The sequence below is a fragment of the Amphibalanus amphitrite genome, unplaced genomic scaffold (assembly GCF_019059575.1).
Source record: "Amphibalanus amphitrite isolate SeventyFive unplaced genomic scaffold, NRLGWU_Aamphi_draft 000171F_arrow, whole genome shotgun sequence".
Classification (NCBI taxonomy): Eukaryota; Metazoa; Arthropoda; class Thecostraca; order Balanomorpha; family Balanidae; genus Amphibalanus; species Amphibalanus amphitrite.
In genome coordinates, this window is record NW_024881666.1 from 314,477 (window position 1) to 335,558 (window position 21,082).

The following is a 21,082-nucleotide window of genomic DNA, read 5'->3' on the forward strand; positions in this document are numbered from 1 at the left end:
GCACAAATCGCCGGTTTCGCCACAGGATGCGACCGCTCGGCAGCTTGATCAGCAGGTCACGGCGCCGTCCGAGACCGACCACGGTGCCGAGCTGCTCCCAGCGGCGAGACACCGGGCTCTGCACCGTGACGGAGGAGCCGAGCGCCGGCGGAGTTATCGGCTTTGCGTGGCGGTCGTATGAGGCTCTCGATGCGTCAGCGGCCACCTCAGCGCGAGCGTCGCAGTCGTCTGCCGCGCGCTGCCACTCGGGAGCGAACGCTCTGTGATGGGCGACGACGGCGGACCGGAGCGGGCGGCCGTACAGCACTTGGGCGGGCGAGCGGCCGTCCGAGCGCGGAGTGTTTCGAATTTCGAGGAGTCCGCGCGCGAAGTCGTCTGAGTCCAGGCTTGCAGCCGCCTCAGACTTCTGGATGAGGCGCTTCACAAGCTTCACGGCCGCCTCCGCGTGGCCGTTAGATTGAGGGTAGTGTGGCGTTGAGGGGCGGTGAATCTTTCCCCAACTGTCCAGGAAGTCTCGTGTCACACGGGCGGTGTACTGGGGGCCGTTATCACTTCTCAAAACACACGGTACACCAGTGGATGCAAAAATCTGGCGGAGATGACGGATCAGGGTGCGGGCAGTGGGATCGCCAGGGCACGAGGCTACGATTGGCCAGCCTGAGAGACGGTCTACGTACACTAGGTAGTTATGACCAGCGTGAGAAAAGAAATCAGTCGAGACACATTCAAATGGTCGAGAGGGCGCGGGGTCGGAGCTCATCGGTTCGCGCTGACGGCTGGGCAGGTAGGTGCGACAGGACGCGCACGACTGGACGACATTGGTCACGTCTCTGTCGATCCCCGGCCAGTACACTGTCTAACGAGCGCGCCGCTGAGTTCGGATGATGCCCTGGTGACTGTCGTGCAGACGGGATAGCACCTCCCGTCGCAGGCGACTGGGGATGACCAGTCGGGGCCCGCACACCAGTACGAGGGGCGTTCAAAAAGTTCTCGGCCCGACCATGAAGGAGCAGAGATACGACGTCGACTTATTAGACCAAAAATGTTCATTTAGTCAAATAATCAACGTTCAGACAAAAATATTTCGCGCAGCGCTTCGCGAGAGGCCTCTGGGTCTCCATAGCCAAGTGGGTTTTGGACGCATCTGGCACGTCCAAGACGGCTGCTTTTGTCTCCTTGCTGTCAGCGAAGTTGCCACTGCTAAGCGATTTCCTTATGTTGGGGAAGAGGCGGCAACCTGAGGGTGCAAGGTACGAAGAAAAAAGTGGCTGTGACAAGTGACAACATCTCGAAGCCACAGCTCACTGCTTCGCTGATCGTCACCCTGCTCATGTGTGCTGATGCGTGGTCCTGGATCAGGCGCACACTTTTAGTCAGCTTCCCTAGTCTCTCCTCCATATCTGCTGCTCGCTACTGTTATCGAAGGGAGGTGTAGCATTCATCATTAATTGTGCGCCTCTGTTTTGGAAAGTTGACGAGCAGAGCGCCGCCATCATCCAAAAATGCAACCACTGTCACCTTGCCGTCTGACTTTAACACGTCGCACACATTTGGTGGCCTTTACTCAGTGTGCTTCCACTTGTGCAACTCGGTCACGCCCCGAGGGCCAATGTGTGACACCCACAATCCCTCCACGGTAACAAGTAGTTTAATGAACTCTTTTGGATCTTCGATATAGGGGCCAACATTTTCGCGTTACGCCTCCTTTCGAGTTTGCCTTTCCTCTGGAGTCAGCAAACGGGGGATGCATCTTGCAGAGATCTTAAACATATTAATACGCTGTCGAAGGATGTTTTTGAGGAACCTGATAGACAACTCCGCTTCTGCTGCGTGGTTTCAGACCAGAACACTTGTCATTTTTCACAAAGAAGTGCTTATTTTTCATATTTTCTTGAGTCAATGCTGCTGATGGCTGGCCACTGCGGGGGTGACCATTAATGATCTGTTGACCAAAATTGAACAGAGATGCCCACTTTTTGACGCTACTGTAAGAAAGACAAACCTCAACATGTGTTGGCACTAGCTTTTCGTGAATAACGTTTGGTGCATTTTTCTGCAATACATGAACCAAATCACTGTTCTATTCTGGGCGTCACCCTTTCTGACCGGGAATAGCAAACTATGTTACGATTAATTAGCAGCCTGAACCAATCACAGGGCAGATTGGTTAATAGCTACGTAAGTGGACATCCCAATAACACATCATTGAACACACTGCGTTGCAGGCCGAAATTCCAACTCCTTCATGGTTGGGCCGAGAACTTTTTGAACGCCCCTCGTAGGCCGTCCTCGAGCGCCAGTCGGTCCCGGACGGGCCAGTAGGGCCTCAGGTGGGGGGCCAGATCTGCCCTCTCGTTCGGGAAGCCGTTCTGAACCACCGCACACAGCGCCTGGTACTCCGTGTCGGTGCGGGCGGCGTCTCGGAGCCGCGTTAGCATGGCATCTTCCACCGGGGAGACGCGAGTGCCGTCCGGCTCGGTCTCGGCCAGTGACCGGACCAGCATGCATCGGATCTGGGGTCCGATCTCCGCGCTGTCGTCCTCGTCTTCTGCGGCCGGCGCGTCCACCGGGGCACGTGACAGGGCGTCCGGGATGACCATCTGCCGGCCGGGCCGCCACGAGGTGGTGAACTGGTAGTCCAGTAGCTTCATTCGAAGCCGCTGGAGCCTCGGGTTCTCAATCTCCGGGAGTGACTTGTGATTGAGGATCGCTACCAGCGGCCGGTGATCAGTGACTACCTCGAACGGGCGGCCGGCGAGGAATGGGCGGCACTTCTTGACCGCCCACGTGACGGCCGACATCTCCAGCTCGATGACGGCGTATCTTGTCTCGCAGGACGTGAGGAAGCGCGGGCCGCACTGGACGAGCTTCCAGTTCGTGCCGTGCAGCTGCATGAGGGCATAGCCCAGTCCGTTAGGCCGTGACGCGTCAGTCTGCAGAGCCGTCTGCTTGCCGGGGTCGTAGAACGCCAGGACAGGCGGGGCCACCAGCTTCTGTTTGACGCTGCTGAAGGTCTGGTCGTGCTGTGCAGTCCAAAGCCAGGTGCGGCTCGGGCGCAGCAGGTCACGGAGCGGCTCAGCGGCTCCGGCGATGTCCGGCGAAAAGTGGCCGAGCTGATTGGCGAGACCTAGGAAAGATCGTAGGTCATTGATGTTTGACGGCGTGGGAAACTCTGCTATCACCCTCGTCTTCCGGTCGTCCACCGTGTAGCCGGACTCGCTGAGGCGGTACCCGCAGTACTCCACGCTGCCGGCGGCGTACCTCACTTCAGCGGGTGCAGCGTGATCCCGTGTTCGTCACAGCGCTCCAGGATGTTGATCACGTGATGCAGATGGTCCGTGTAGTCCGCATCAGAGGCGATGATGTCGTCCACGACCTTAGCGGTACGGGTGATGCCGGCCAGGGCGACGTCTCCCCGCCGGTTGTACTCGGCGCCACTCGAACAGAGGCCCATCGGAGCCCTCAGGAACTTATATCGCCCGAACGGGGTGATAAAAGAGGTGAGATCTTGGTCGGTCTCAGCGAGTGGGATCTGAAAATAGCCCGACCTGGCATCGAGAGTGGTGAAGAAACGCGAGCCCGGCTCGATAGACGACACAGCGTCATGAGGTGATGTGGATGGGTGAGCGGGCGGGCGGACATAGCGATTCAGCCGCGTCAGGTCGACACAGAGACGGACACCGGCGTCGGAGCCGTCAGGGTTGTTTTTTCGACACCGGCACAATCGGATGGCACCACTCAGTAGGGTAGTCAACAGCGGCGATCACACCCTTAGACACCAACTCGTCCAGCTGATGTTTGATATCGTCACGCCACGCATAGGGAATGTTCCTAGCAGCAGTCAGTGCGACAGGTCGTGCATCTGGGATCAGTTCGATGTGCATTGGGCCACCTGTCATTGGCCGCAGCGGAGGGTCAGAGTTAACCCGGCGGCCGCTGGGCCTCCGCGCCACCCGCCGGCCGCTGGGGGGGGGGGGGGCATATAGTTGCCCCCCTTTACTTCTGCGACGATATCGTCGCAACGCGAAGAGATAGAGAAGTGAAACTTTGCACACATCTTCCTGAATACCTAGCCGAGGTTGTGTCCAAATTTGGTGTCGATCCCATTTGAAATGACGTCACAGTGACGTCATAAGTGAAATTATAGATTTGCGACTCTCATATTCCTCACGATACATCAGATATATGGGACCGAATATAAAGGGTCAATAATTGGTCAGAAATAGTGATGTCAATTACGGAAAATCGGAATACCGATACCAAACCAAATACCAACCAAAACCACGGGAAAATACCGAAACCAAACCAACTTGGGAAACTGAGGGAAATACCAACTTTTTACCGATTTCTTAGCCTTTTATATATTAGTGAGGGCTTATGATACCAACAAAATACCAAACACATTACGATTGAAATACCAAATACCAAGTTGGTATCGGTTTGGTATCGGTATACCAAAAAGCTGGTATCCGATTGACATCTCTAGTCAGAAACTAGATGGAAGTGTAGTTAGATGTTTTAGGATGACAGCGGGTGCTGTCTAGTTCATTTACAGTTGAGTTTCATGCTCAGCGTCATCAGAAACGGTCCATATCGGAAAACGACGAAACTTTATGACGTCACTGTGACGTCATCTTAAGTGCTACAACCACCAAACTTTCCTCAAACATTGTCTAGGTATTCATTTGAAGCTATGCCAAGTTTCACGTTCGTAGCTCATCAGGTTTCGGAGATATTTCACAAAACGTAAAGGGGGCAACTTGATGCCCCCCCCCCCCCAGCGGCTCGTGGGTTAAACACACGGGGAAAGGCACGCAGCAGTGCGGCACGGTGCTCACCGATCTGCTCCTCTGTGGGATCGCCCCACGCCGGGTCCCATGTAGGCAGTGAGGGGCGGTCGTCCATCCCTGCGCTCGCTGGCTTCGCAGGCTCCGGCCGCTCCGGACGGCCGCCCGGACGCGGCGGCGGCGGGGAACCGCGCACGGTCGGCGCATCGCCGGGCCGCGCAGTCTTGCCACTAGATGTCAGGCGAGACGCCACGGGCTGGCCGCTAGGTGTCGGGCCAGTCGCCGCACCGGAGGGCGGCGGCGGCGCGGAGGGGGGCGCGCCGCTATCATCCAGATTCACTGCACAGATCTGCTGCGGATAATCCGGGGGTAGGATACCCAGATGAACCGCGTCGAACCACGCGAGCAGTGCAGCGTTCAGTCCGTGCAGAACGAATACAGTCGTTAAGGTCGATCTGTCACCGAGTGACAAGTCGCATGCAAACTGGCCATTGCACTGCAGCTCCTGTCCGTTGGCGGCGTAAAACCGCTCCGACGCTGCCGAGAGGCTCCTCGGGTCCACGCCGAGCTGTTCAGCTTGGGTCGGTCCGATGCAGGAGACCTCTGCGCCGGTACCCGGAGTCCACAGCATCGCTCGGAGTCCGCCGCTGTGCCGTGTCTGCAGACGGACTCTCGGTGACCGGCGGTCAGACGTGCTCCGCACGCGCACGTCAGCTATGACGGCCTGGACCGACCGACGGCGGCCTGCCGACGCACTATGGTTGGAAACGGCCTCACGGATGGCCGGGGGTCAACGCGAAAGGGCTACTCTGGCTACTCAGAGGTTGCACTCAGAGGTGGCAGTGTGGGGCCCTCAGCTAGGCACCGGTGTGGGGCCTTCACAGCCGCCGGTGAGGGCCCTCGCAGGCGCCGTTGTGGGGGGCCTTCAACCATTGGTTTATCGCATCGGGGGTCATCGCAGGCGTGTGTGCAACCCTTAGAACTGCTGGTCCCTGATAGGCCGGCAAGTAGCCCTCAGAGGTCGCCAATAGGCCCTGAGAAGCCGGCAAGGGACCCTCAAAGGCCGACAAGGGGCACTAAAAAGCCGGTGTGGGGATCTTATGGAGAGAAATGTGGCTCTTCGGAGAACACGAGGTGTTCTTCCGAGCCCTGTGTGGCCCTTCTGAGTCGAAAGATGCCACCGTGGACCCTCAACCGCCAATTGGCGTCGCAAGGCCCCTCGGGCCCGAGGCCCCCTGATCCGATGGGGCACGTGCCACCTGCCCCCCCCCCCCCCGGTGCAGATAGAGAATGCAATCGGCGGTGCGGGACACAACAATTGCAATCGTTCCTTCTCCCGTCGCGAGGCCGCCCATCCGACCCATATCCCATGATTGTCAACCCTGGGGCTCGGGTCGGCAATTTACGGGCAAGGAAATCAGCTTTAGGTGAGTAAAAAAGTTATTTAGAGTCATTAGTTGTCGTTACGTTTAGTAATAATAACAACTATACGGTGCCAGATGTACCCGACGTACAGCTTGGAGCCGGGCACCGCCCGGTCTCCACCAGTGACGTCACGCTAATGCTTAGCGACCGGTCCATTAGAAATCGCGGGATGATTCTACCTCCCTTATACGGCCTTGACATTCTGGTGCCCAGCAAAAGCCAATACAATACAAAACTACCAAATTGTAAACGTACGTCATTCATAAAGGTGACGTGAGGAAGCTTCCATTTAAGGTGGATCTTTTTTTCCTGTCAGCCTATTACAGGGTGATTTTTTTTACTTGTTAAAAAGTAATGAGGTTTAGTCGCGTTAAAATGCAAATATATATTGTAAAATTATATACCAGCATGACGAGCATTCTGGGACATTTTGATTTCATGCAGACACGATGTGAAGGAACGTCCATCGTGTATTTTACTTGTGCTTGAAGTTGCCCCCTCTCTCACCAACACGACTCAGCCCGCCTGAGCACGTGTTGAACAGCGCCATGGACTCCCATGCTCATTAGGCGGACTGAAAAGGCTTCTATCACCCATTTTCAGCTCTGCCAGATATTTCCAATGTTTTCTTGTTATATCTGCCATACCTGGGTCCAAAAACTAGAAGTCTAGAAAGGGCAGGTCGAGGATTTTGCTACTGGCGACCCTGGTGGTGTCTGATTCGCTGTTTTTGTTTGTCCCTGAAGACTGATTCTTCAGAGGCTGCACATACGCCAGATGGACCGTTTGAAGGTTATTTATTACTACAAGCTTGTTCGTGCATTATTTAACGTCTTTCTGAGGTATCTCCTTGATGATCGTATGCTTCGAACTGCCTCAATGCTTCAAAATCACCGTTTTGTGTCGTTCCTTACTGAACGGCGGTGGACCATGCGTGCCCGATTGGTGAGACGTTTTCAGGCTCCGTTGGGGCCGAGGCCTTCGGTTAAAAGGGACAAATCATGACACCATACAAAATGTCCCAGATTTATCTATCACGTGCATTGCTTTTTTGCACAAGATTTTTCGATTTAGGGACCACCATTGACGTTTACTTTTTAACAGTTAAAAAAAATCACCCTGTATATTACATTTTTACAATACCTTCAACTTGCTATGTACCTTTTTGTCTGATTTTAGTCGCACCTTGAAGAAAATCATCGTGTAGACCGAGAACGCAATGTGTGGACCTCCACCTATGAGGTGGGGACTAGATGGGACCAATTGCAGTGGCAGCGGAACACCTTCAATTAAGGGGGCACTGCCGACTTTTGGTCCCATTCTTTCCATGCAACGCCCATAGGGCTAATGTTAAAATGTCAAAATCAATGAGGGGCACGGTGCCCCGGTGCCCTACCCCTTCCGCCGCCTATGAGTCCCGCTCCCGACAGATCCGGGAGCCGCACCTCTTTCCTAGCTTTCAAAAAGAGCGGCAAGAAGCGGCTAACATTGCTCCCAGAGGCGCCACCTGAAGCTGGACGGACGACGGACAGTTCCGCTGCCGTGCGATTGAACTGCGGTGCTACGAGGCGGCTTCGCGTGCACTGCATTAGCACCTTATAGCGGGAGTAAGAGGGCTAACGAACTCGCCAAGGCCTATATAAAGCATTGTGCCAAGGCGAGTGTCTTACCTTAGGAAAATACCTACCCAGATTAACTGCACCGCGGTCATTGCAGGGCTGAGGGTGGTCGCTCGCTCCGCTTCGGCGAGGTGAAGGTCAGACTGCCCGGCTAGGTGGTTTTAGCCGATATGCAGGCCCCGTTTGCCGGGACCGGTCGAGAAGAAGGAACGCCACACAGCAAAGAATATTCGCTCCGGGCCCGCAACACTGGTCGGGCTCGTAAGTCGTAACAAATTAACAATACCTGCGCTAGTGTCGTCGACCGTCGTTCGACTGCGCCCAGTACCGCTCAGTGGAGAGTCCTGCCGGACTCTTCCGCGTGTGCCGAGATCATTCGTTGCGCGCGGACACAATCGTCCGACGGAGACCGCTCTGCATTATGATCGGGTGGTGACCACCTTGGTCGCCGGCTCTCACACCCAGCCGAGCCGTCTGGCTACGCCCCAAATGATCGTCTAAACTTTTCGATTGGTTTGTAACTCGGGTCTAATATCGAAATGTTTGGGAGTTAGGACATGTTAAATCCGTGTTCATGAACAAAGATACATTATGCAACTGAAACGCTCTACTTACTTTAACTTTTCTAGGCTGATGACAAGGCATACACCTATTCATTGCAATATTTCTAAAATGTAAATAAATAATGAGCAATGAGCATAAAAAACAACAGCGATCCACTAGAAGCTAGTGTGGAAATCCACTGAAATCCACTGATCCACTAGCTCGTCCAGCAGCGCTGGCGTCTCCCGCACCCGGCCGCCCGCCTTGCCCGCCTGCACCATCAGCCGCTGGAAATGGCTGCGCTGCCGCTCCAACATTAACTTGACCGCCTGGCCGGCCAGGCAGATGCGCGCCGTCCGACGCACGCAGTGTACGTCTTCAACAGCGCCGGGATGTCGTACGACACGACCGCGTCCACGGCGTCCACGTCAATACCGCGCGCTATAGCCTCGAGCACACCAGCGCGGCCATCTCAGCTAGCGCGCGCCGCCGCCGGCACGCCGGCACTACCCCACAGAACTCAGTCACGCGCGCGCCCAGCACCGACAGCGGTAGCTCCAGCTGGTGCGCCGCCTCGTTCCAGTTGACCAACACGAGCGAGCGTCACCAGTCGGGCTGTCGGAGCAAATGGTGCATCAGCAGCGGCTTCAGCGGCTGCGGCGCCACCACGTTGAACGACTCGCTCAGCTCGGCCGGCGTGGTGAACCTGCCGACGAACTGACCGGGCAGTGCGACGGCGCCGTCCGCCGTGCCGGCCACCAGCAGTCGCGACAGGAACAGCGACAGTCGCTACAGCTTCTCCGGCCTCCGTGTTCTGTGACAGGGTGGCCAAGAACGGCAGCTTCTGCAGCGGCAGGTAAGGCGCGCAGACGGCGGCGGCCGTCAGCCGGCCGGCGATGCAGGGCGGCGGGCCGTGGCCGCCGCCACCCGCTCCACCGCTTTCAGCCAGCCCGACTCGGCCATCTCGATCACCCGGTCGGCTTCGTCGATCACCAGGTAGCGCAGGTGCGCTAGCGAGAAACCCTCTGCGCTGGTTATGTGATCCATCAGCCAGCCGGGAGTGCTCACCACGATCAGCCAGGGAGACCGGGCCGCGCGGCCCCACCGCCACCAGTTGGCGCCCCCTCGTGCCACTGTGTCTCCACCCAGCAGCCGGACGCAGAGCGGCGTGTCGGCGTCGTACTGGCGGAACACGGCGGGCACCTGAGCGGGCAGCGCCTGTGTGGGTAGCACAGCTAGCGCGCGCACCCGGCGGCCGGCGCCGCGCCTGCACCAGCGGCAGCACAAACGCCAGCGTCGTACCGCGGCCGGCCGGCGCCGAGACGCAGAGGTCGGCCGGTGGCAGCGGCGACTCTGCGGCCGCCAGCAGCTCGGGCAGCACGGTCACCTGCACCAGGAACACCTGTTCGATGCCCTCGGCGGCCAGCCGGGCGCGCAGCTCGGGGCAGAGCGCCGACATATTGGCCGGCGCCGGCCGCCGGTCGCCAATCGGCTGCGGGTGCGCCAGCCAGTCGGGCAGCGCACGCGGTGCACGGCCTGTCGGCTCGAGCGCTCCACCTCGTCCAGCACGGTGAAGTCGTCAGCGGCGGCGTCTCCGTCCGACTCGGAGGTGTCCTCACACTCATCTTTGTCGTTATTGGCGACGGCGGCTGCCGCTGTGCGCTCAGTCAGGTCGGCCATCACAGCAACACTCGCCGATGATTGGCGTCATCGAAACCGTCGGACGACGGTGGGTTCACCACCGTTTTTGTGGTGAACCCACCGTTCACCCACCACGGCAGAGAGTGGAAAACCCTCAGCAATAAACGAGGAAAAACCTCACAACATGCCACAGCCTGCAATTGTGCTTATTATCATTATATTTCTCACATGACAGAAAATATTGGCTGCTTTATTCTAGGAACTGGCATGAAAAACATAAGCTAAAATTAAGCTAAGTGAATTATTATTGTATTTCAACATGAGACTGGGAAATAATCCTTGTCACCGTCAACATGACCAGTGTAACGGACAGGCTGCATGAACATTTCGGCGCATGATCTGAAAACTCTCTGTGCAGAAATTTCAGCGCTGAGGTGAACAAATAACATTTTGCCTGGTGACTCCACAATTTTGCAAAACTAACTCACAATACTTACAGCCGGTTTTAAAGGGACTATCCCACCTTTAACATGGGGTTTGAGTTGAGATAGCCAAGTTTGCGGCGAGGTTCAGAAACCACTATCTATCTAGGTTGCAACCCCCGCGGCCTCTTGGTGTTGAAGAAATTCGTTCCCTTCATTTGAAAATGGGCCTTGTGCAAGGCCCTATCTTCAACATGGAGCGACCGTTAGTGTGACGTCACCTCGTTTAGTCATTCTGATTTAAATGGGTTTGTTCGTTGAAAAATCGCTTAAAACTTGGTCTGAACTTTGTTGTGGTGCCTACAGAGTAAAAAGAATCAGCTTTATGACAGTAATGTGGCCTGGGGAAGGAGGTAATTTTGGGCTGTGACGTCACATATTTGAAAGTTTGTGTTTGGAATATGCGAAGCCTAAGATGTTTAATGAAAAATAAATGCCAGAACCGTGTTCCTGGTCATCCAATCTATAAAGTCGGGCACAATTTAATTGGTTTTAACAACATTTTAGAAGGTGGGATAGTCCCTTTAACATGATCCCTGCATGACTCATGCATGCAAGATACACATGCATTCAATATCAGCACAGTGCACAGTGCACACACAACAGTTATGGATTCATTTACATTTTACAACATTACCACTAGTATTATTTTCTTTGCCTTCAATATTGGCAGCATGACTTGCTGAGTTCAGTGGCACAATCTTGACAGCAAGTTTTTTTCGGGTTCGCAACCATGCAAACTTTGCACGTTTTGCTTAAAAAAACAAGCCTTTATACATTTATTTCATGCTATTAAATTTTTTTTAAATTTATTGTCATTTATCTTGAAAATCTTGCCATTTTGGTCTTAGCAATGTCAATGCACCTTCCCTATTCAGAGGCGGTCGCAGGGGGGGGGGGGGCATCAGGGCCATGCCCCCCCCCCCAAAGGCAAATCAGGGGGGCCATCATATCATTTGCCCCCCCCCCCAAACAACCGATGGGCCCCCCTGGGCGTATGGGGCCCTGGCCCGTATTCGATTGTCACGAGGCTCGAGAAACCCACGCCAGCTATTAACAGCTCCCATACCGGTCTTTGAGGGTCCTACACTGACCTCTGAGGGCCCTTCAGTGGCGGTCAAGCGCCCACATTGACTGCTGAGGACCCACGTTGACCTCTGAGGAGTGAGGGCCCTCCACTGGCCTTTGAGGGCCCCTAAACCGGTCTCAGGGGCCCAACCGGCGGCTGAGGGCCTCACACAGGCTCTGGTGGCCTCATTTCTGTCTCAAGACAAGCCTTTAATTGCCTCTGAGGGCCCGCACCGGATTCTGAAGACCCGATGTCGGCCACTAAGAGCCCGGATCGACCTCTGAGGGCCCCTCTTGGTCTTTGAGGGCCCTCCGCTGGTCTCTGGGGTCCAACGCCGGCCTATGCCGGTCTTTTAGGGCCCCACACTGACCTCTAAGGGCCCCATGCTAGCCTGTAAGGACCCACATTAGCCTCTGAGGCCTCCCGCACTGGATTCTGAAGACCCAATGCCAGCCTCCAAGGGCCCGCGTCGGCCTCTGAGGGCCCATCTTGGCCTTTAAGGGCCCTCCGCTGGCCTCTGGGGTCCAACGCCAGCCCATGCCGGTCTTTCAGGGCCCCACACTGACCTCTGAGGGCCCTATGCTGGCTTGTAAGGACACATATTAGCCTCTGTGGGCCCCGCACTGGATTTTGAAGACCCGATGCCGGCCTCTAAGCGCCCGCATCGGCCTCTGAGGGCCCATCTTGCCCTTTAAGGGCCCTCCGCTGGCCTCTGGGGTCCAACGCCAGCCCATGCCGGTCTTTTAGGGCCCCACACTGACCTCTGAGGGCCCTATGCTGGCTTGTAAGGACACATATTAGCCTCTATGGGCCCCGCACTGGATTTTGAAGACCCGATGCCGGCCTCTAAGGGCCCGCATCGGCCTCTGAGGGCCCATCTTGGCCTTTGAGGGCCCCCTGCTGGCCTCTGGGGTTCAACGCCGGCCCATGCCAGTCTTTCAGGGCCTCATTCTGACCTCTGAGGGCCCCATGCTGGGCTGTAAGGGCGCACATTAGCCTCTGAGGGCCCCGCACTGGATTCGGAACACCCGATGCTGGCCTCTTAGGGCCCGCATCACCTTTGAGGGCCCATCTTTTGCCTTTGAGGCTGGCCTCTGGGGTCCAACGCCGACCCATGTCGGTCTTTTACGACCCCACGCTAACCTCTGAGGGCCCATGCTGGCCTGTAAGGACCCACATTAGCATCTGAGCGCCCAAGTCGGTCTCTGATGGTCTCAAACTGCCCTTTGCAGGCCCTGTACTGGTCTCTGAGGGCCCTAAACTGGCCTCTGAGGGCCCAAACCGGCCTCTAAAGGTTCCACACCGGCCTCTGATGGTCCCATTTCTGTCTCTGGGACCCAAACTGACCCTTATGTGCCTCTGAGGGCCCCGTACTGGCTTCTGAAGGATCGATGCCGGCTTCTGAGGACCCATACCGGTCTTTAAGGGCCTCACACCGACATCTGAGGTGCCCCAAACTGGCCTCTATATGCCCCCAACCGGCCTATGAGGTCTCTACACCGGCCACTGATGGCCCTATTATGTTCTATGGGGCCCAAGACTTACCTTTGGGCGTCACGCACTTGCCTCTGAGGGCCCACATCAGCCTCTGGGGCCCCATCTGGTGCCTTTGAGGCCCTTCGCTGACCCTTGGGTCCAACGCCGGCCTCTGGGGGGTCTGACACTATACTCTAAGGGCCACATTGCAGCCTCTATGCGATAGGTATCGCCGAAGCGTTATCCATGGACCTATAAGTGTAGGAACCATGGGTGCAGTGGGTGCAGTTGCACCAACAATAATTATCCAGTGGGTGCAGACAATGTATTGTGCACCCACAATAATCTGGAATAAAAACCCCTTTTCTCATCAACACTACTTTCGATGCAGCACGACAAATTCAGGATATTTTGCCCACTACTATCCATCTTTCGATGCATTTGCTACTGTGATGGTCTTTAAAACTTACATTTGTGCTCAAGTAAAATAAGAAACGAAACACATGTGATTGAACACATACCTACCGATGACCCACTGTCAAAAGTTTTCGCACGGTATCTTCGAAAATGGCTAAGTTAGCCGGTTTTACTTTTTGCGGTAGTCAATTCACAGTTGCGTGAATTATTGACATTACCAATGCTTCAATATGAACTTACCTTTTCGACATGGTACACCCTCAAAGCTGGCAATGAGCCTCCGCTCGGGTGCCGCTCCCTACCCCCCCCCCCCGCTTCACCGGCCATGGCTGGATTTCTGCACCCATGCACTACGCCCGTGGGCCCCTTTAAGCTAGCACCGGGCCCCCCGGGTCAGTGTAGGGGCCCCTTACCCAAGTTGGCCCCCCCAAACGCCAAGTCTACGACCGCCCCTGTCCCTATTCCGCACAGCTCAAGAAGTTCCACCCAAAAGTAGTAGTGGTATCAGTAGCTGGCGCCTTGCAATGTCAAATGAAGCTGAATATGTGAAAACAGGGACATATTTATTTAAAATCTTGAGTCCAATGAGCCTACCCTCTCTGCCTCTCCTTCCAGCATTTCTTCAAGCTCCTTCGATTTTCGAAAATGACCTTCCATCATTATTTTCCACTTCCGTGCGAGCAATGAACTTGTAAGCTGACCACTAGTTAAAGGGACTATCCCACCTTCTAAGATGTTGTTAAAACCAGTTAAATTGTGCCCGACTTTATAGATTGGATGACCAGGAACACGGTTCTGGCATTTATTTTTCATGAAACATCTTAGGCTTCCCATATTCCAAACACAAACTTTCAAATATGTGACGTCACAGCCCAAAATTACCTCCTTCCCCAGGCCACATTACTGTCATAAAGCTGATTCTTTTTACTCTGTAGGCACCACAACAAAGTTTAGACCAAGTTTAAGCGATTTTTCAACGAACAAACCCATTTAAATCAGAATGACTAAACGAGGTGACGTCACACTAACGGTCGCTCCATGTTGAAGATAGGGCCTTGTACAAGGCCCATTTTCAAATGAAGGGAACGAATTTCTTCAACACCAAGAGGCCGCGGGGGTTGCAACCTAGATAGATAGTGGTTTCTGAACCTCGCCGCAAACTTGGCTATCTCAACTCAAACCCCATGTTAAAGGTGGAATAGTCCCTTTAATGCGCTATCATCTTGCTGTTGGGTGCTTATAGCAAAAAATAATATAAAACGAAAAAAACTAACACCACAACACCAAACACCCGTCTTGTTGGTTCCTTTTGGTCCTGCCTGGTGACAAAGGCTCTTTCTTTACGCAATATCATCAGTATTCCTCTTCTATTCTTGAAGTCCAGATGCTTTACAAATTGGCCATGAATGATACTAAATTATTATATCAACTGAGAAGCGCAAATCACGATAATTAGTAACAAATGAAGCCAATTATTCCAACACGTTATAAAAAAAATAGACGGGGTCGCCTGTCTATTTTTTGGGGCTGTTTTTTCTACATATAATGGCGCAGATAAACACTCCATTAATGCCGCATTTGCCGTTGTTGAAACTCGTTGGCTATTTTTCTGGCTGATATTTTTTCACGCCGGCGGATATTTTTTCGCCTGGTTGGTGAAACTCGTCGGCGGGTTTTTGACAGAAAAATTGCGCCGGGCTGCTATTTTTCTGTTGGTTAAACTGGCCTCTGATCTCATCCTCGTTGCTAATTTTGTTGTGTCGTGAGATTTGTCCGCCTATTTCATAGCTGAGACCTTATCTTCGGTTCGAGCTGTATATTGCGCAGTTGTCGCACTATACGGTCGGCCACACAACAACAACCAGCCATGAGCCCTATATGGGTAACAGAGAGGCTCCGTGAAATGGGGGCTACACATGTCCCTAAAATGCTGCCGTTCTTAAAGTGCCGCCAGCCAGCTTGGCTAAAGGCCGCCCCACACTGGACCATGCATGCGGGAATGCGTGTTTTTGGGTTTTCGGGTTTCTTCAAAAACAAATCATACAATCTAAGCTGAGTGACCCACAACTACCATGTAGCTAGTGAGTCTGCATGTTTTTAGCTTGCAAACCACCTTGCATCGCATTCCAAAAGTTGATTTTGAGTCAACTTTCGATTTTCCTCGCTGCGAGGTCTGCGAGTTCTGCGAGGTTTGCGGGTTTTTCGTTGGAGTCGGATTTTGGTTCGTTGCGCTGGTATTGCGGCTATATGTAAGTTTCTGAAGGTGTACCGGCTTCACTGCATTCCTATAGTTACCATAAGGGAGCGGTCTAATCACTCTATGAATTAGTATTATGCCCGCAAACTCAAAACCCGCAAACTCGCAACCCGCATGCGAGTTCCAGTGTGGAGCGGCCCTAAGGCTAATACGCAACAAAAATTCCCACACTATGTTCAAATTACCCCACGCTAAAAGTTACTTTGCCATATTCAAAAACAGGTTTTGAAAGCAAATTTCTTGGTTTGAAGGCACCTATTAGTTCATTGTACATTGCACAACAAAAGCTGTTACGTATTAGGCGCTAGCAATATAGGTTTTTGCGCTGCAATTAAGTTGCAATGGTTGTTGGACGTTTTTCCTTGCGAAGCTGATTTGCGTCAACATCTTCATTCCCTGAAACTTTTAACCCCGTGGTAGCCCTTTAAGTTACGATAATTCCCTCACTGGTCTTATTGTCGTGCCACTTAAGGATTTTCCGTAAGTTTGTGTAATTAACACTATGTTCAGATTACTTCACCTGTTCAAATTACCCCACCCTACCCTATTAACCCTCGCCGGACCTATTGGTTTTCTACATACGCGCCGGCCGAGGAGGGGGGGGGGGGGCGGGTACGACCCCCCCTCGCCGTTTCGCCCCTGGTGGAGCTAGCGCGTCGCGGAAAAAACGAGCGTGTGCGCCGTTACGAGACGCAGAGATTGGTACCCGATTTTAAGGTCCTAGGTCAACCGGTGACCTCTGAGGTCAGGTCAAGTGCCCCAAGGTACGGTTCAGTTTTTGGTGAATAACTTCGCAAAAAACGGCTGCAGAGCGCCGATTTTGGCAGCATCGTGTTCGTCTCGCTCAGGCGCGTCGAATGATATACTTTTTGTCCGGGTCAGGTCAACTTGGGGTGTTGACCTCAGGTCAAGGTCAGGTCAGCACCCCCAGGTCACGAAGTTGGTCGAAAGAGGTCATGTCGCATATCATTCGATTCGGCAGGTCTTCCTGAGTCCATTGGTGGCTTTCCCGACTCGCTAGCTCAATTTGATCAAGAGTTATTGACGAAAAACTAATATGACCTTGATGACGTCATAAATGACGTCACGCAAGGTCAACATTGCAAAAGTGACGCATCTAACCTTGCAAGGAGTGCATCAAATCACGATTCTGTGTGCTTGAGATAGTTGGAGATCGTTCCCGGCTCCAGAATAGCAGTTTGAATTTTTCCCCATTGACTTATAATGGTGAGGTCACGAAAATGACCTGACCTCATATGACCTTTAGGAAAAATCCGAGATATACAATTTGTGGGACTCATAATGGATACTAGATCCTGCAAGTTTCATTTCCCTGTGACATCTCCTCTGGCAGTGAGGGCGTTGCGAAGTTGCGACATCTGAAGACCGTGCAGAGGTTCACTTATGACGTCATAGGTCAGTGACCTGACCTGACCCAAAAATGCGGTTGGTGTCAAAAGATCCGGCTTGGATCAAAGGTCAGGTATGCCAAGTTTCAGCTCTCTATCGCCAGCGTGTTCGGAGCTATCGCGAAAAAAACCTATGGGGGGGGGGGCGGCACCCGCCCCCCCCCCCCTCGGCCGGCGAGGGTTAAAAAAAAACATGAATGGAGCATCGGCAACACGTATGGGCCCCAACTGGAACCCAGATATCAGCCCGCTTAGAGCCCAAGCCCACTTGCACCCACATATCCCACATATGTAACCCATATGGCCCCATTTGGGACTGCTGGCTGGGTAGGCTGCCGACCCCTGCATTAGCCCCTTGGAAATGGAGTGCTGTAGACTGTAAATATTACCGAATTAAGGCATTTCTCGATGTTTCGAGTTCCCCAACTGGCAGTTACTAACCATGGGTTTGAATATGTCGACTCAAAACTAATGTAAAGGCGGGAATCAAAACTAATCCCTTTAAACTTTGTGCCTGTCCTGCGGTGCCGACAGACCGCGAGGAGAGCTTCAATTACTCGGGTAGCGACAACGACGACGAGGAGGAGCAGGCGGCCACGGCCGGAGAGCCCTCGTCCATCGTCCAGGCGCCCGGCGAAAACACGCTCCGCAAAAACTTCCAGCAGATCCAGGAGGGTCGCGCCGCCGCCGCCGCCGAGGAGCGCGATCGGCGCCGCCGAGAGGAGGCGTCGGCGCCCGGGCGTCCGCCGCCGCCGGCGCGCTACCCGGACGGCCAGCAGCCGCCACCGCCGAGCCGGCCGCTGCCGCCGCCGCCGGCGCCGGCGCCCGCTCGGCACAGCCAGATGTACAAGCCGGCGCAGCGCAGACCGGAGGTGAGTGGCCGCTAGCCGGCTAGGCAAACTGTTATGCGTGTAACAACATAATCTTTGGTGAAGGATGCCCTTCAGCAAGTTTTCAGATTGTTTTGTTTCGTGTCCCTCACCTATCTGGAGCAGTGACGGCGAGTCTTCACCAGAGCTTACCTCCTTGTGTGGGACAGCTGGGTTTGATGGTACATCTAATACAGCTGAATATAAAATAAAATAACTTAACCTTCCAGGTGGAGGTGGGCATTTTATCCTATCCCCCCTTGATTTTTCAATATATCTCCAGAACCGCTGCGCCGATCACCACCACACTTTCAGTACCCTCCCGGTACTCCCGGACATCAATTTTACCCATTGTGACCCAATTTTTTTTCCAAAGGCTGTGATAAGTTGGCGGCAAATGACGTCAGAGTCACGTCATGTTCTGCTATTTTCGACCCAAAAAAGGTTTCGCGGGGAGAGCTGCCAGGCCAACAGCTTTAAAGATACAGAAAACGTTCGAGACATAAAATGTATTGAATTACCAGGGCTATTCAACTGCTATCTCGAATTTTTGAATTTTTGGATTTCGATTAAAAAGGAAATTGAATATAATAGCCAAAAAATCCCAAAAGCCTTTCGATTAAAAAAAGCGAATTATGTCATAACCCCTGTTAGGTCTTTTTAGTCTTGGCAAATGTCACATGAAAAGTGTATTGACTAAGTGTATTGACGGTAAATTATAAACCATACTAGGAGAGCAGACATGTTCGGACTCAGCCCGACCAGAATCCATTCATACAAATACCAAGTCGTAACCATGGAAACGGTTAACACGTGAAATAAAAGGGTGCGTTGTTGTGACGGTATGCGGCTGGTGTGCAGCCGGCGCCCCGCCGTCCACAGGACCTGGACGTGCTGTCGGCTCAGCTGCAGGAGCTCGGAGGACCGTCCAACGGCGCCGCGCCGCCGCCTCCAGCACAGGTGAGAGACGCCGCACAGCCGCACCGCGCCCCACTGCCAGCTTGCCCTTCTCTGAGATAAAGGTACGCCACATCCGATTATTAAATACCAATACTATTTACACAGGATTGTTTTTCTGCTGCTCAGTTTTTCCAGCAGGCCCAGACTGGGGGTATTTTTGCACCTATTGGGGCCAGTTTTAGAAAAGGCTTGTCCAATAGCAGCAGATTCAAGTTTACATAGGGTGTGTATTTTTTTGGGGGGGGGGGGTGATTGCCCATCCCTGTTTAGTGATGTTCGATAACGCTATGTGCGGCACCACTATCCATAAAGCGCGAGGGTCTCCGCGAACCCTCTAAATTATCGCATTGCAATGCCTTACGGGATAATGAGGAAATTTATTTGGACTTCTCTCAGACTGTGAACTGTATTACAGGGGGATGCGCTCCGGGCTTTGAACATTACGAAAAGTGGAGACACCTTCACTAGCGCTGTCAGCACCGTGAGCATTCTAAACAACAAATGCAGTAATCCCACCAATTAGCGTACGGCAATACTCGACGCTCATTGGCTGATAAGCCAGTGACGATTTTGGGGGCCAGAGCGTTAGAGGTAACCTACAGCAGCACGGGCCGTACAGTTTAGGACTTGATTTTGACATTGTTTAGGCCAGTCTGATATAAACTCGAATCGTTTATGAAAACTGCATTTTATTGTTTTAGTGGCCCGACGAATCTTTTTGCTTTTTCTGAAATAATTCGTTGAAACATTAGTTATTAAATGCGTACTCATGCCAAATTTGCCCCGTTACCATGACAACCTAAATTTGTTTGGTTTCCAGAGTCGCGGTTACTGAATTCATTTTTGCCCCCAGTTTTTCGTCGGGAGCGTTCTACCTGGTTTACATAGCCTTGTGTATTACCATTCTGCTAAAGATAATAAATAGAGAGAGAGAGAGAGAGAGAGAGAGAGAGAGAGAGAGAGAGAGAGAGAGAGGAGAGAGAGAGAGAGAGAGAGAGAGAGAGAGAGAGAGAGAGAGAGAGAGAGAGAGAGAGAGAGAGAGAGAGAGAGAGAGACAGAGACAGAGAGAGAGACAGAGACAGAGACAGAGACAGAGACAGAGACAGAGACAGAGACAGAGACAGAGACAGAGACAGAGACAGAGACAGAGACAGAGACAGAGACAGAGACAGAGACAGAGACAGAGACAGAGACAGAGACAGAGACAGAGACAGAGACAGAGACAGAGACAGAGACAGAGACAGAGACAGAGACAGAGACAGAGACAGAGACAGAGACAGAGACAGAGACAGAGACAGAGACAGAGACAGAGACAGAGACAGAGACAGAGACAGAGACAGAGACAGAGACAGAGACAGAGACAGAGACAGAGACAGAGACAGAGACAGAGACAGAGACAGAGACAGAGACAGAGACAGAGACAGAGACAGAGACAGAGACAGAGACAGAGACAGAGACAGAGACAGAGACAGAGACAGAGACAGAGACAGAGACAGAGACAGAGACAGAGACAGAGACAGAGACAGAGACAGAGACAGAGACAGAGACAGAGACAGAGACAGAGACAGAGACAGAGACAGAGACAGAGACAGAGACAGAGACAGAGACAGAGACAGAGACAGAGACAGAGACAGAGACAGAGACAGAGACAGAGACAGAGACAGAGACAGAGACAGAGACAGAGACAGAGACAGAGACAGAGACAGAGACAGAGACAGAGACAGAGACAGAGACAGAGACAGAGACAGAGACAGAGACAGAGACAGAGACAGAGACAGAGACAGAGACAGAGAGAGACAGAGAGAGACAGAGAGAGACAGAGAGAGACAGAGAGAGACAGAGACAGAGAGAGACAGAGAGAGACAGAGAGAGACAGAGACAGAGAGAGACAGAGAGAGACAGAGACAGAGAGAGACAGAGAGAGACAGAGAGAGACAGAGACAGAGACAGAGAGACAGACAGAGACAGAGAGAGACAGAGACAGAGAGAGACAGAGACAGAGAGAGACAGAGAGAGACAGAGACAGAGAGAGACAGAGAGAGACAGAGACAGAGAGAGACAGAGAGAGACAGAGACAGAGAGAGACAGAGAGAGACAGAGACAGAGAGACAGAGACAGAGAGAGACAG

At 53.3% G+C, this 21,082-nt stretch overlaps 1 protein-coding gene across 6 annotated transcripts in view; it reads left to right on the forward strand.

Annotated features, from left to right (window-relative positions):
• LOC122383716 (serine/threonine-protein kinase mig-15-like) overlaps positions 1–21,082 on the forward strand; it is a 396,652-nt gene that overhangs the window by 109,454 nt on the left and 266,116 nt on the right. For all 6 annotated transcript variants that reach the window (XM_043370438.1, XM_043370439.1, XM_043370441.1 and 3 more), the window contains exons 10-11: positions 17,660–17,997; positions 18,856–18,954. In XM_043370438.1, coding sequence (XP_043226373.1) covers positions 17,660–17,997; positions 18,856–18,954 — 437 coding nt within the window. The remainder of the gene's footprint in view (positions 1–17,659; positions 17,998–18,855; positions 18,955–21,082) is intronic.